The sequence below is a fragment of the Emys orbicularis genome, chromosome 13 (assembly GCF_028017835.1).
Source record: "Emys orbicularis isolate rEmyOrb1 chromosome 13, rEmyOrb1.hap1, whole genome shotgun sequence".
NCBI lineage: Eukaryota > Metazoa > Chordata > Testudines > Emydidae > Emys > Emys orbicularis.
This window is the reverse complement of record NC_088695.1, coordinates 6,878,304-6,893,998: the sequence shown is the minus strand read 5'-3', so window position 1 is coordinate 6,893,998 and position 15,695 is coordinate 6,878,304. Positions and strand designations below refer to the sequence as shown.

Here is a 15,695-nt window from a genome sequence, read left to right as displayed (position 1 = left end):
CTGTCCCTGGGGGCTGCTGGGGGAGTCCAGGGCAGCTCATTCTTTAGGTGATGCCATCAGAGGGCTCCTGCTGCTCCTAAGGCAGAGGAGTTTACACGGCAGTGTGGGGAAATCCCCCAAAGTGGCCCCTTTAGTTCTGCTTTTTTTCTAGCATTTGGCTCAGAGATACTGTTACTGGGAGGATCTGAAGAGTCTGGGGGGGAATCGGGGTGTGACATGGACTGAAGCCCCTTCTCTAACCTCCCCCATCGCCCCTCTCGCCCTGACAGGCTGAGGAATCATATCCACATTTCGCTCCAGATGGGCCCGTCTTCCAGGAGACAGGGAAGGGAAATGTCTGTGATGGAGCCAGCTCAGGTAGGGGATTTTCAGGGAGCTCCTGGGCAGGGGCAGCGAGGAGACAGGGTGTGATAAACCTGCTGATTTTCTGAGTGGGCCCATTGGTGATGGGGGAGGGGAGACGGGACAGTCTCCCATTTCTCAAACAGGATACAACCCCCTTGCACAGGGCTGGGAGTGAGACCCCACTAGCCTGAGGCTGCTGTGAAATACGAAGGGAAGCTGTTGGGATTCCTGTCCCTGTCCCCGGCTCAGAGCTCTGCTTCCCGTATCAGCCTGTGTCTGGCAGGTGTGTGGGAAATGAGAAGACCCTGCCCTGCTCCGTGTCCTGTGGGGGGACAAGGAGCTCTCACCTTCTCCCCACCCCCTGAAGCCTCCTGGCTGCTCTGAGCAGGGTGGGGGTGGGATTCTGCTACTCTGTCGCTCCCAGAGCTTCCATTTCTTTATCCTTCTGTTGCCGGCACAGAGGGCCCAAGGGGGGCAACAGTGGGGTTCGTTGCCCGGTGTGCTTCGCGCCAATGAACACACCAGGGTGGAGAAGCAGATAAAGTTTATTCGAGGTCTCTGAAAAGGCACTAGGAGACCAGCATGTCTCAAATCAAGCGTGCAGATACAAGCAGTTTTTCCCTTTTATACCCAAGTTGTTTACTTCAGCTTAGCTTCCCCCTTCCTTCCCCCCCCTCCCCCCCCCTTCCTTCCCCTGTAGCAGTTACATTAAGCAATGTTGGCTGCTGTCATTGTAGCTTGTTAGTAATTTTCCCTTCTGCAAGTTATCTTGTCCTTCAGCTGGAGACATGTAGGCCCCCTTATCTCTACCGCTTTAGACAGGTTTGAGCTCCGTTGCAACTGACAGCTGACTGTTACACATCCTGCTTTTCAGCTGCTCGCATTTTAGGTCCGTTAGAGTTCAACATGGAGGAGCTTTGGTTCACTTTGGCCTAGAGCAGGAGGGCTTCATTGACACTCGTGGTCTTCCACCCCCCTCCCCCCCGAGTTACCTAGGGTGATGCCTAGTGACACCAACACTTCCTCCCTTGTGACTAGTGGGATTGTGGCTGGAGCAGCAGGTAATGAGTGGGGGCTTTTGGTGTTCCAGATGCCGGTGACCTTCGAGGAGGTGGCTGTGTATTTCACCCAGGGGCAGGGGGCTCTCCTGGACCCCGCTCAGAGAGCCCTCTACAGGGATGTCATGCAGGAGAACTACGAGACGGTGACCTCGCTGGGTAAGGGATTCCTGTCCCCTCGGTTATTCGAAGTCATGGGGTCTGCGTGTCTGAATCTCGTCAAGTTCTTCCCCGGTCAGTTAGATCAGAGGCGAATGGGTTCCATAATGCACAGCTGCCGTGGGAGAGAGACTTGCATCTCCATGCCCTCTCCAGTGGGACATGGGTGTCAAAACCTAATGGACAAGCTAAACCATCTCCACCCCTCCAGCTTTCAAAGGGGCATAAATCCAGCATTGTCCTGTCTGTGTTGTTTCTCGCTGCACACACAATCCCTGTTCACCTCCCTCCTTGGGAATAGCTCCAGCCATGGGGAGGGCTCTGGGCTCTGCAGGTTTAGAAAGAGGCAGAGGTTTAAGTCCAGAGCTGTTTGTGAGTCAGCAAGGCCTCCAGAGCGCACAGATCTTGGGAACGCCTATTGAGGGTGTAGTAATAATTCAACTCACCTCCACAGACAACTTACTCTGTACAAGGGGGCTCAGTGACCATTTTCCCATCCTCTTGGCTTCCACGTTCCTTCAGCAGAGCGCAGGGACAGGTTCCACTCACGGAATGTCCTTTCTGACAAATACTCCACCAATGCTCCATGCACCCTGATCTGGTCTGATTTCACCCTCTGCACAGGATTCCCCCTTCCCAAACCTGAGCTGATTGCCCGGCTGGAACGAGGGGAAGAGCCGTGGGTGCCCGATCTCCAGGCCTGCAAGGAAAGAAGGCTTCCGAGATGCACCCATACAGGTGAGGATTGACACAGAAACCATCTAGGGAATGAAGGAAAAAGCTGAGAATCCCAAAACATGGTGTGAGTAAGCGCCCTCAGTTCTTCCTAATCTCAGCCAGGACAGGGCTGCAGTCATCAGATATAGCTCACGCCATTCCACCCAGCCTCTTATCTGCAGGAGTTTGCTTCCCAGCTATCCTTCCCTGTGAGTGTTTGGGTGGGATGTTGAGGCAGAATCCAATTGCTCAGTCTTTGTGTTGGGTTTTCCCTTTGTGCTATTCCTCTTTCCCCCCAACACAATGACTCCTGTCTGGATTGTGTCTCTCCCAGCAGGTGCTGAGCGAGGGAGTGAGAATGAGGAGGGGAATCATCATGAAGAAGTTCCCGGGGAAGTGGAACCGCAGGGGACCTTTGTGGGAAGAGCTGAAGGGAATTTTTCCCAGTGCTTGGAGCAGGCAGAAGCCTGGGGAAGTTGGCAAAGGTCAGAGAGGCTTCTGGGAAACCACCCAGGGAAGAAAGTGGATGAATCTATTAACGGTGGGGGAAGAGAGGAGGATCCTAGAGTACAGCAGACAAATCCCAAGGAAGAGACACCATGGCACTACCTTCAGTGTGGGAAAGTATTCACTGTGAGATCACAGCTTGTGACACATCAGACAATCCATACTGGAAAGAAACTCCTTCAATGTTTGGACCATGGGGAAAGCTTCAATAAGCTCTCAGATCTTAATAACCATGGGAGATGCCACACTGGAGAGAAACCCACTCAGCCCCTCGAGTGCGGGAAATGTTTGATTTCGAAGACACAAATAATTAGACATAAGTTAAGCCACAGAGGGGAGAGACCCCATAAGTGTTTGGACTGTGGGAAAAGTTTCATACAGAGGTCACACCTTGTTCAACATCAGGCATTCCACACAGGAGTGAGATCCTACAAGTGCTTGGACTGTGGGAAAAGTTTCATACGAGGGTCAGACCTTGTTAGACATCAGGCAATCCACACAGGAGAGAAACCCCACAAGTGCTTGGACTGTGGGAAAAGTTTCATAAGAAGGTCACACCTTGTTGAACATCAGGCAATCCACACAGGAGAGAGACCCCACAAGTTCTTGGACTGTGGGAAAAGTTTCACACAGAGGTCACACCTACTTCGTCATCAGGCATTACACACAGGAGAGAGACCCCACAAGTGCTTGGACTGTGGGAAAAGTTTCATACAAGGGTCAGACCTTGTTAGACATCAGGCAATCCACACAGCAGAGAAACCCCACAAGTGCTTGGACTGTGGAAAAAGTTTCATAAGAAGGTCACACCTTGTTGAACATCAGGCATTACACACAGGAGAAAGACCACACAAGTGCTTGGACTGTGGGAAAAGTTTCATACAAGGGTCAGACCTTGTTAAACATCAGGCATTACACACAGGGGAAAGACCACATAAGTGCCTGGACTGTGGGAAAAGTTTCATACAGAGGTCACACCTTGTTCAACATCAGGCAATCCACACCCGAGAGAGACCCCACAAGTGCTTGGACTGTGGGAAAAGTTTCATAAGAAGGTCACACCTACTTCGTCATCAGGCATTACACACAGGAGAGAGACCCCACAAGTGCTTGGACTGTGGGAAAACTTTCATACAGAGGTCAGACCTTGTTAAACATCAGGCATTACACACAGGAGAAAGACCGCACAAGTGCTTGGACTGTGAGAAAAGTTTCATAAGAAGGTCACACCTTGTTCAACATCAGGCTATCCACACAGGAGAGAGACCCCACAAGTGCTTGGACTGTGGGAAAAGTTTCATACAGAGGTCAGACCTTGTTAAACATCAGGCTATCCACACAGGAGAGAAACCCCACAAGTGCTTGGACTGTGGGAAAAGTTTCACACACAGGTCAAACCTACTTCATCATCAGGCATTACACACAGGAGAGAGACCACACAAGTGCCTGGACTGTGGGAAAAGTTTCATACAGAGGTCACACCTTGTTCAACATCAGGCTATCCACACAGGAGAGAAACCCCACAAGTGCTTGGACTGTGGGAAAAGTTTCACACACAGGTCAAACCTACTTCATCATCAGGCATTACACACAGGAGAGAGACCACACAAGTGCTTCGACTGTGGGAAAAGTTTCATACAGAGGTCACACCTAATTCATCATCAGGCAATCCACACAGGAGAGAGACCCCACAAGTGCTTGGACTGTGGGAAAAGTTTCACACAGAGGTCAAACTTACTTCGTCATCAGGCATTACACACAGTAGAGAGACCCCACAAGTGCTTAGACTGTGGGAAAAGTTATATGAAAAGATCACACCTTGTTAAACATCAGGCATTACACACAGGAGAAACGCCACACAAGTGCTTGGACTGTGGGAAAAGTTTCATCAGAAGGTCACACCTTGTTCAACATCAGGCTATCCACACAGGAGAGAAACCCCACAAGTGCTTGGACTGTGGGAAAAGTTTCACACAGAGGTCAAACCTACTTCATCATCAAGCATTGCACACAGGAGAGAGACCACACAAGTGCTTGGACTGTGGGAAAAGTTTCATACAGAGGTCAGAGCTAATTCATCATCAGGCAATCCACACAGGAGAGAGACCCCACAAGTGCTTGGACTGTGGGAAAAGTTTCATTAGAAGGTCACACCTTGTTAAACATCAGGCATTACACACAGGAGAAAGACCACATAAGTGCTTGGACTGTGGGAAAAGTTTCATACAGAGGTCACACCTAGTTCGTCATCAGGCAATCCACACAGTAGAGAGACCCCACAAGTGCTTGGACTGTGGGAAAAGTTTCATACAAAGATCAAACCTTGTTAAACATCAGGCAATCCACACAGGAGGGAGATCCCACAAGTGCTTGGACTGTGGGAAATGTTTCACAGAGAGGTCACAACTTGTTAAACATCAGGCACTCCACACAGGAGAGAGACCCCACAAGTGCTTGGACTGTGGGAAAAGTTTCATACAAAGGTCAGACCTTGTTAATCATGAGGCAATCCACACAGGAGAAAGACCTCACAAGTGCTTGGACTGAGGGAAAAGTTTCATAAAGAAGTCAAATCTTGTTCAGCATCAGGCAATCCACACAGGAGCGAGACCCCACAAGTGCTTGGACTGTGGGAAATGTTTCACAGTGAGGTCAAACCTTGTTAAACATCAGGCAATCGACCCATGAGCGAGACCCCACAAGTGCTTGGACTGTGGGAAAGGTTACATACAAAGGTCAGACCTTGTGCAACATTAGGCAATCTTCACAGGAGAGACTCCGGAGGTGCTTGGACTGCTGGAAAAATTTCATATGGAGTTCTGACCTCATTAAACATGGAAGAATCCACACAGAATCTAAACTTCTGTGACACATGGCAAGAAAGGGTTCCGCAACTTGCATGTAATTGACTCAGGGTCAACGTTTAGAGAGAGATTTTAAAAGTGTGTCCACCTTAGATAGCTAGAGTTTGAAATGTAAATGTGTATTTTCAAAGACTTGGAAGAAGAGGGCAAGTCATGTCTGAGTAACCTAATTGCCTTCTATAACGAGATAACTGGCTCTGTGGATGAGGGAAAAGCAGTGGATGTGTTATTCCTTGATTTTAGCAAAGCTTTTGATATGATCTCCTACAGTATTCTTGCCAGCAAGTTAAAGAAGTATGGGCTGGATGAATGGACTATAAAGTGGATAGAAAGCTGGCTAGATCGAAGGGCTCAATGGGTAGTGATCAATGGCTCCATGTCTAGTTGGCAGCCGGTATCAAGAGAAGTGCCCCAAGGTTCACTCCTGGGGCCAGTTTTGTTCAGTATCTTCATTAATGATCTGGAGGATGGCGTGGATTGCACCCTCAGCAAGTTTGCAACTGGGAGAAGTGGTAGATACACTGGAGGGTAGGGATAGGATACAGAGTGACGTAGACAAATTAGAGGATTGGGCCAAAATAAATCTGATGAGGTTCAACAAGGATAAGTGCAGAGTCCTGCACTCAGGGTGAAAGAATCCCATTCACTGCTACAGACTAGGGGCTGAATGGGTAGGCAGCAGTTCTGCAGAAAAGGACCTGGGGTTACAGTGGATGAGAAGCTGGATATGAGTCAACAGTGTGCCCTTGTTGCCAAGAAGGTTAACGGCATTTTGGGCTGTATAAGTAGGGGCATTGCCAGCAGATCGAGGGACGTGATCGTTCCCCTCTATTCAACATTGGTGAGGCCTCATCTGGAGTATTGTGTTCAGTTTTGGGCCCCACACTACAAGAAGGATTTTGAAAAATTGGAAAGAGTCCAGCGGAGGGCAACAAAAATGATTAGGGGGCTGGAGCACATGACTTATGAGGAGAGGCTGAGAGAACGGGGATTGTTTAGTCTATAGAAGAGAAGAAAGAGGGGGGATTTGGTAGCTGCTTTCAACTACCTGAAAGGGGGTTCCAAAGAGGATGGATCTAGACTGTTCTCAGTGGTACCAGATGACAGAACAAGGAGTAATGGTCTCCAGTTGCAGTGGGGAAAGTTTAGGTTGGATATCAGGAAACACTTTTTTACTAGGAGGGTGGTGAAGCACTGGAATGGGTTACCTAGGGAGGTGGTGGGATCTCCTTCCTTAGAGGTTTTTAAGGTCAGGCTTGACAAAGCCCTGTCTGGGATGATTTAGTTGGGGATTATTCCTGCTTTGAGCATGGGGTTGGACTAGATGACCTCCTGAGCTCCCTTCCAACCCTGATATTCTATGATTCTAAGAGGGGTAACTGTAGTAGTCTATGTTTAGCTATCCAAAGGATTCCTGTGTTCTGTTAATTCAGGGATCAATAATTCAGCGATTATACCCATCTCCCATGCCACTTGCCCAATTCTAGCTCAGTCTCATTGAATTCACTGGGGTAGGGGCTGAAGGAGGGAATGTTTATAGCTGAAATCACCAAAATGTGTTTTGCCAGGTTAGTGTTAATCGGATCTGTTCCGCTCTCCTGCTCGGACATTTTCTCTGGGGATCCCGGAGACGGAAAGGAGCAGGTGTTACCATCTTGACTACGCATCCCCATGGTGACTCTCTACACTATCAATTCTCAAAGTGTGGGCAGAGCATCCCAGTGGAGGCACAGGAATGTGTCAAGGGAGGCGTGATCAGTGCGGGTTGTTTGGTTGGTTTTTTTAAAGAGCACTGGCTTTCGGCCCCACGTGGCTGGGGCTCATGAAGAAGGAAGAGGCCTAGCTGGGAGGTGGGGATAAATGCTCAGGCTCTCAAACCCAGGTGCAGCAGCAGCACAGAAGTAGGGCTGGCAATGGGGTGATAAGTCAGCTGTGAACAGCGATATTGATGAATATTATTTTTCACGTGGCCACCCTAACTTGTGTGCTGCTATTGGAGGCCTTCAGAGCTGTGCACATCGCCAGCAACTGCTCTGCCTTTAGAGCTGGGTGGTGATATATGTGCTTTTGATGGTGGGGGCGTAAATGACCACAGACACCATGGGGGGGGGGGGCAATGAAACACATCTGAGAACCACTGGTCTACACTCTTATGGGCACCATGTTTATAAAATGATAAATCTTCTCCAAAGTATGTCTTGTGAGGTATCATAGGAAAAGTCATCACCTGCTGAATATTAGTGTCCCATTAAAATATAAAAAGCAACAGAGGGTCCTGTGGCACCTTTAAGACTAACAGAAGTATTGGGAGCATAAGCTTTCGTGGGTAAGAACCTCACTTCTTCAGATGCAAGTCTTTAAAATATGTTAAAATATGTCTATCAAATATTAAAATATGTCTATCAGCACTGCCCATGGAGCTCTGAGAGTTTGCTGTATGTTTGTTACATGCTGTAAAGCTGGAAAACGCCCACAGATGAGCTCCTCAGAGACAATGGTACCTGCACACCAGCTAGGTGCTACGTGGCCATTAATTGCTTAGTCGGCCATTCTCCAGCTGTGGAGCTGGGAACAGGAGAGTTACAATTCACCGGAAGGACGGCTGGACGCTCACTTAGGCCACAGACTGACTGTCGGCTGCCCCCCGGCTCGGGGATGAACCTCAAAGAGGAGAGTGGTATAAAAGCACAAGGGAGAATTGCCTCCATTTTTACCTCTCTCCTCTCCCATCTTTACAGAAGGCAACAAGATGGCTTGAAAGGCAACAGGGGCCTTGGAGTGGGGAGGACGGACCAAGGCTGGAAGGAAATCCAGCCTGGGTACTAAGAACTGTGAACTGCCTGCAACAGCAGGTGGGGTGAGAAAACCTGCTTGCTTCGCATTTTCCTTAGATTGGTAAAATTTAAAATGCATGTTTTAATTTTATAGTTTTAACCGGTTCTGACCTTTTACATCTTTCTCCCTTGTAATCCCTGAAAACCCACTTGCTCCAGTTAATAAACTGGTTTTAGTATTTTGTCTGGACCTGTGTGTTTTCATTGAAGTGTTTGGGGGATTTGACTGGAGAGAACAAGGCTGTGGCCTAATCCGGCCCCTTTGAATGCTGGTGGCTGTGTGGGAGCAGAGCGTGGGGGGGTTTGTTGTTCACACAGGGAAGCTGCAGGGTGGATTTGATTTAAATCACTAGTCAGGAAGACTCAATTTAATCATGGTTTTCTACATAAAAACGTATTCTTGTTGGTTGTTATAACCTTAATACATATTCTTCACAACTCAGAGATAGATGTAGGTTTCATTTTTAGAAGGTACACACTATACATTTTTAAACAGTGATTTATTTTGAAAACTTTTCAGATTAGTTTTACAGCTATATCAGACAATGAATGTTTGTTTGGTTATTTCGTTACCAAAGGTAATTGAAGCAGATATTTATGAAGTCATTAGGAGTGAACTATCTCCAATTCAACAGGTTAATCATTAATAGTTGGAGGATTTTCTTGCCATGCTGTATTAGGAGGAGAACATCACCAGACAGACATTTAAATTGTTTTATTTAACTAAAACAACAACGTTCAGTATTCTGGATTTGTTTCTTCAACAGCAAACATATAATATTTTAACAGAAAAGTGTATGTCCCTCTCTTCTCACATTTGTCTCCAGACTTCTCCTTGTCCAGATCTATTCCGCCTCCAACAGTCTTGTATTCATTGAACTTTTTGAAACTTTGCACTTTTTGAGAGCGGTAAGGGATTGACTCTGTGTACACAAATTTGCAGAGGGACAATAGCGGTGAGGTCTGTTATTTCTCACCTCTATATTTTAATTTATTTTAAAACATTTTTACTGTTAACAAGCATGTTAACTTTGGAGATACAAAGCCACAGTTTTAGAACTGGAAAACTAAGCATCTCTAATGGTATCTTCTAGACTGAGCACTGAGTCACATTGGTTAGATAGAAAGATTAACCTAAGTAATCTATACAGAAGTCTGTGGAACCCAATAAGACTGGGTCCTTAATGCATGAACTAGAGGAACTCATTTACAAAACTTTTTTTAAACATGACATGACTATATTGTCTCATACTATAGAATTGGAATGTATAATCCCTATTCCATGATGAGAGATCTTTGAGCTATAATGTATCTTAATTTAAACTATCTTTAGATAAAATGGTTTTTGAGGAAAAAAATTATCAAAAAAATCCGATTTAAATAACAAAAATCTGATTTTCTTGATTTAAAAAAACAAACAAACATTGATTTTTATTCACCCTGGGAAACAGTGTAAACCATGCCCTGGGATGGAGACTTAAGAAGTTCAACAGTCCAGATTGTACCCTGGTCTATGTCTCACACCCACTGTCTCCTGGAACCCAGAATGGCACTGTTGGGCTTTCATCATCCTGATCCTGAAAGGCAAGCTGAGCAGGGCAAACCAGAGAAGAGGAACCAGCCGACATCCTCAACTCCACTGACGTTGGTTTTGGCTAAATCCTGAACTCCCCCTGGCATGGGAGACTTGAGGTTCTGCTGCCAGCCTTCCCCTCATGCGTCTGTTTCCTTCCCAATGGTCAGGGGTGAAAGTAACTTAAAGGACTTAGCACAGGGGTGAGCAAACTTTTTGGTCCGAGGGCCACATCGGGGTTGTAAAATTGTATGGTAGGTAGGCTGTGCCTCCGCAAACAGCCTGGTCCCACCCCCTATCCGCCCCCTCCCACTTCCCACCCCCTGACTGCCCCCCTCAGAATCCCCAGGAGCCTCTCCCAGGGCAGAGCCCCCAGCCTGGCCAGGGACTCTTCCCGGCCCTGCCCCTGCCCCAGGGCGGCCCCGTTCGGAGGGAAGGTAAGAGAGACCCGCTCCCCCCGGCACACCCGGGCTGCAGCGGGATGAGGATATAGAGGTGCAGGGGGGTGAGGGCAGGCGGGGGGCCACAGAAGGCGGGTGCTGGGGATACGGGTGGCAGGCTGGGTTGGGGGCAGGGGCGCACTGAAGGGAAGATGGGGAGATGCAGGGCGATCAGGGGGATTGTGGGGCTGAGGGGAGTGAGGCTGGAATGGGGGAAGATGTGAGTGTGGGGAACTGTGACAGAAGGGGGGATGTGGGGAGGCTGGCGGGGGAAGGGGGAGAGATGCCAAGGCAGCTTCTCCGCCCCATGGGACATGAGGGGGGAGGGGCGGAGAGAAGCTCTTCTTCTCCTGGAACTGGTCAAACCAGCTGTGGGAGTGATCAGGGGACAAACCCCACAGGGCACAGAGGCTACAAGGCAACCCCCCCCCCCACAAGTGGCCCCTTTGGTTCTTCTCTTTTTCTAGCATTTGGCTCAGAGTTGCTGTTACTGGGAGGGTCTGAAGAGCCTGGGGGGGATGTGGAAGTGTGAAAACGGAAAAGGGGATTTGCAGCAGCCATCTTAGTGTTGTTAAGAGACAGAGCAGAAGACAGGCTAACCTTAACCCTAACATCTCGAGATTTGTAGAAGCTGGGATTGTGTAAGGTGGATGGGAAAACTACATGGGAAGCTGTTTTCTAACCTAGCTTTAAGATGAGAATGGACTGCTGACTAAGATAATGGGGAGGAAAATGTATGAACAAGATTCAGCTGTATCCGTTGACATATGTGAGGGGAATCTATAAATACGTGCTTGAAACTGTTGTACTTTGGAGACCTGCCTAAGGAAGGGGACCCCCCTGTCTGTAGGCTCCCCCTGCAATTGCTTGAAATAAACTGCCTCTGACTTGCTGCTAACGAACACAAGAGTGAAGACTCAGTTTCTTCCACAGGAATCTGGGGGTGACATGGACTGAAGCCCCTTCTGTAACCTCCCCCATCGCCCCGACAGGCTGAGGAATCACGTCCATGTTTCGCTCCAGATCGTCCTGTCTTCCAGGAGACGGGGAAAGGGAATGGCTGTGATGGAGCCAGCTCAGGTAGGGGATTTTCAGGGAGCTGCTGGGGAGAGGAAGGGCAGAGACAGGGTGTGATAAACCTGCTGATTTTCTGAGTAGGCCCATTGGTGGCGGGGGAGGCGAGAGGGGACATTCCCCCATTTCTCAAACAGGATATAACCCCCCTCGGCAGGGCTGGGAACATTTTCCAGACTCCCAGTGCTGGAGCCTGAACCCACTAGCCTGAGGCTGCTGTGAAATACGAAGGGAAGCTGTCGGGATTCCTGTCCCTGTCCCGAGCTCAGAGCTCTGCTTCTCGAATCAGCCTGTGTCTGGCAGGCGTGTGGGAAATGAGAAGTCCCTGCCCTGCTCTGTCTGCTGGGGGCGACGGAGCTCTCACCTTCTCCCCACCCTGAAGCCTCCTGGCTGCTCTGAGCCGGGTGGGTTTGTGATTCTGCTACTCTGGCGGAGCAAAAAATTGTGGCGGAGTAAAAAAAAAAAAAAACAAACAGTTTTGCAGGGGCCGGGGGCATTAGCAGGCCCCAGCCGTGCCGCCGGATCGCATACAGCGCCCCGGCCACGCGCGCTGCCTTCCCCGCGGAGCCTCCCACCCCCCGTCCCGCCCTGAGCACATGCAGCGCGTCCTGCCACTGGCAGGGAGCCCCACGCCTCTCCCACTCGGCTGCGCTCCAGCGGCTCCTTCCCGGCGGGGCAAGCCGCTGGAGCGCAGCCGAGCAGGAGAGGCGCAGGGCTCCCCGGCAGCGGCGGGGAAGTTTATCGGTTCGCCAGCTGCCCCGCCTGGGACAAGTCTCGGCCCCGCAGCCCCTCTCCGCCGCGTGTCTCCAGCGGGCGGCCCACGCCCCCAGGCCGCGCCGCCCACCCGGGCCCTGCCTGCTCCGCGCTGCCTCCGGACCCACCACGCTGCCCCGTGCTCTGCAGGGCTGGAGCGACCTCCGCGCTGCACTTCAGCGCTCCCGGCCCGGCTGGCCATGGCCCATGTGCCTAGGCTGCTGCACAGGGGCGTCTCCTCCCCAGGCCCAGCTCAGGATCCAATGGGGCAGGGATTTGGGGAGGGATCCAATGGGGGAAGAAAGGGGGTAGAGTCGGGGAGTGGGGGCGAGAACCCCTCCGGGCTCCGCCTGTGCGCTGGAGCGGAGGGCAAAATTGTTTGTTTGTCCAGTGTCCCGACCGAACATCGGTCGGGAAGCGGGACAAACTAGCAAAAATCGGGACAGTCCCGATAAAATCGGGACGTCTGGTCACCCTAACTCTGGCCCTCCCAGACCTTCATGGTTTTTTTCCTTTCCCATGACGAGTGGGATTGTATCTGGGGCAGCAGGTGCTGAGTGAGGGACTCTTGGTGTTTCAGATGCCGGTGACCTTCGAGGAGGTGGCTATTTATTTCACCAAAGGGCAGGGGGCTCTGCTTGACCCCGCTCAGAGAGCCCTCTACAGGGACGTCATGCAGGAGAACTACGAGACGGTGACCTCGCTGGGTAAGGGATTCCCGTCCCCTCGGTTATTAGAAGCCGTGGAATCTGCGTGTCGGACTCTGGTCAGGTTCTTCCCCGGTCAGTTAGATCAGAGGCGAGTGGGTTCCATAATGCACAGCTGCCATGTGAGAAATACTTGCATCTCTGTGCCCTCTCCAGTGGGACGTGGGTGTCAAAACCCAATGGACATCCCCACCCCTCCAGCTTTCAAAGGGGCATATATCCAGCATTGTGTCGTTTCTCGGCTGCACACGCAATCCCTGTTCACCTCCCTCCTTGGGAATAGCTCCAGCCATGGGGAGGGTTCTGGGCTCTGCAGGTTTAGAAAGAGGCAGGGGTTTAAGTGCAGAGCTGTGTGTGAGTCAGCAAGGCCCCCAGAGCGCACAGATCCTGGGAACGCCTAGTGAGGGTGTAGTAATAATTCAACTCACCTCCCCAGACAACTTCCTCTGCGCAAGGGACTCAGTGACCATGTTCCCATCCTCTTGGATTCCACGTTGCTCCAGCAGAGCACAGGGACAGGTTCCACTCACGGAATGTCCTTTGTGACAAATACTCCACCAATGCTCCATGCACCCTGATCTGGTCTGATTCGACCCTCTGCACAGGATTTCCCATTCCCAAACCTGAGCTGATCGCCCGGCTGGAACGAGGGGAAGAGCTGTGGGGGCCCGATCTCCAGGCCTGCAAGGAAAGAAAGCTTCCGAGATGCACCCGCACAGGTGAGGACTGACATAGGAACCATCTGGGGAATGAAGGAAAAAGTTGAGAATCCCAAAATATGGTGTGAGTAACGCCCTCAGTTCTTCCTCATCTCAGCCAGGACAGGGCTGTAGTCAGCTGATATCGCTCACGCCATTCCACCCAGCCTCTTATCTGCAGGAGTTTTCTTCCCCGCTTTCCTTCCCTGTGAGTGTTTGGGTGGGATGTGGAGGCAGAATGCAATTGGTCTGTCTTTGTTTTGGGTTTTTCCTCGGTGCTATTCCTCTTTCTCCCCAGCACAATGACTCCTGTCTGGATTGTTTCTCTCTCCCAGCAGGTGCTGAGGGAGGGAGAGAGAATGAAGAGGGGAATCACCATGAGAAAGTTCCTGGGAAAGTGGAACCACAGGGGACCTTTGTAGGAAGAGCTGAAGGGAATTTTTCCAAGTGCTTGGAGCAGGCAGAAGCCTGGGGACATTGGCACAGGTCAGAGAGGCTTCTGGGAAACCACCCAGGGAAGAAAGTGGATGAATCTATTAGCGGTGGGGGAGGAGACAAGGATCCCAGGGCGCAGCAGACAAATCCCAAGGAAGAGACACCCTGGCACTACCTTCAGTGCGGGAAAGGATTCATTGTGAGATCACAGCTTGTGACACATCAGACAATCCATACTGGAGAGAAACCCCTTCAATGCTTGGACTGTGGGAAAAGCTTCAATAAGCGCACAGATCTTAATAACCATGGGAGAAGCCACACTGGAGAGAAGCCCATCCAATGCCTCAAGTGCGGGAAATGTTTCAGTTCAAAGTCAGCACGAAAGTCATTTAAGAAAAGCCACACAGGAGAGAGACCCCATAAGTGTGTGGACTGTGGGAAAAGTTTCATACAGAGGTCACACCTTGTTCAACATCAGGCATCCACATAGCAGAGAGACCCTTCAAGTGCTTGGACTGTGGGAAAAGTTTCATGCAGAGGTCATACCTTGTTAAACATCAGGCAATTCACATAGGAGAGACATCCCACAAGTGCTTGGACTGGGAAAAGTTTCAAGCGGAAGTCAGACCTTGTTTATCATCAGTCAATCCACACAGGAGGGAAACCCCACAAGTGCTTGGACTGTGGGAAAAATTTCAAGCGGAAGTCAGACCTTGTTTATCATCAGTCAATCCACACAGGAGGGAAACCCCACAAGTGCTTGGACTGTGGGAAAGGTTTCAAACGGAGATCAGCCCTGGTTAAACATCAGAGAATCCACACAAAGAGTGACTCTGTAAGTTTTTTGGTTGAAGGATGGCAACTTTTAAATCTGTTATTGAATGTCCGGGAGGTTGCCATCCTTCAACCAAAAAACCATGGTAGAGGGGCATTGCTGGCACATGATGGCATATATTACGTTAGTAGATGTGCACCAGAATGTGCCCCTTATAGTGTGGCTGATATGGTTGGGTCCTATGATGGTGTCGCTAGAGTAGATATGGGGACAGAGTTGGCAACGGGGTTTGTTGCAGGGATTGGTTCCTGGGTTAGTGTTTCTGTGGTGTGGTGTGTAGTTGCTGGTGAGTATTTGCTTCACATTGGGGGCTGTCTGTAAGCGAGGACTGGCCTGTCTCCCAAGGTCTCGATGGAAGCTGGAGTCAGGTAGGTAAGTATAGCGGTCAGTAGGTTTCCGGTATAGGGTGGTGTTTATGTGACCATCACTTATTTGCTGTGGTGTCCAGGATCTCTTGTGTGGAGTGGTCCAGGCTGAGGTGGATGGTGGGGTGGAAATTGTTGAAATCCTGGTGGAATTCTTCAAGGGCCTCCTTCCCATGCGTCCATATGATGAAGATGTCATCAATGTAGCGCAAGTAGAGGAGGGGGCTCTAAGGGATGAGAGCCGAGGAAGCGTTGTTCTAAGTTGGCCATAAAATGTTGGCATGCTGTGGGGCCATGTGGATACCCGCTGACTTGAAGGTATAAGTTGTTC

General features: G+C 50.1%; 1 protein-coding gene across 1 annotated transcript in view; it reads left to right on the top strand.

The window, feature by feature from the left end:
- Window positions 1-1,435: 1,435 nt before the first annotated feature.
- Window positions 1,436-15,695, top strand: part of LOC135888219 (zinc finger protein 436-like) — a 29,582-nt gene continuing 15,322 nt past the window's right edge. The window contains exons 1-9 of the mRNA XM_065416029.1: window positions 1,436-1,562; window positions 2,187-2,300; window positions 2,617-2,696; window positions 3,549-4,849; window positions 4,934-5,045; window positions 12,905-13,031; window positions 13,637-13,750; window positions 14,068-14,147; window positions 15,448-15,576. Coding sequence (XP_065272101.1) covers window positions 1,436-1,562; window positions 2,187-2,300; window positions 2,617-2,696; window positions 3,549-4,849; window positions 4,934-5,045; window positions 12,905-13,031; window positions 13,637-13,750; window positions 14,068-14,147; window positions 15,448-15,576 — 2,184 coding nt within the window. The remainder of the gene's footprint in view (window positions 1,563-2,186; window positions 2,301-2,616; window positions 2,697-3,548; window positions 4,850-4,933; window positions 5,046-12,904; window positions 13,032-13,636; window positions 13,751-14,067; window positions 14,148-15,447; window positions 15,577-15,695) is intronic.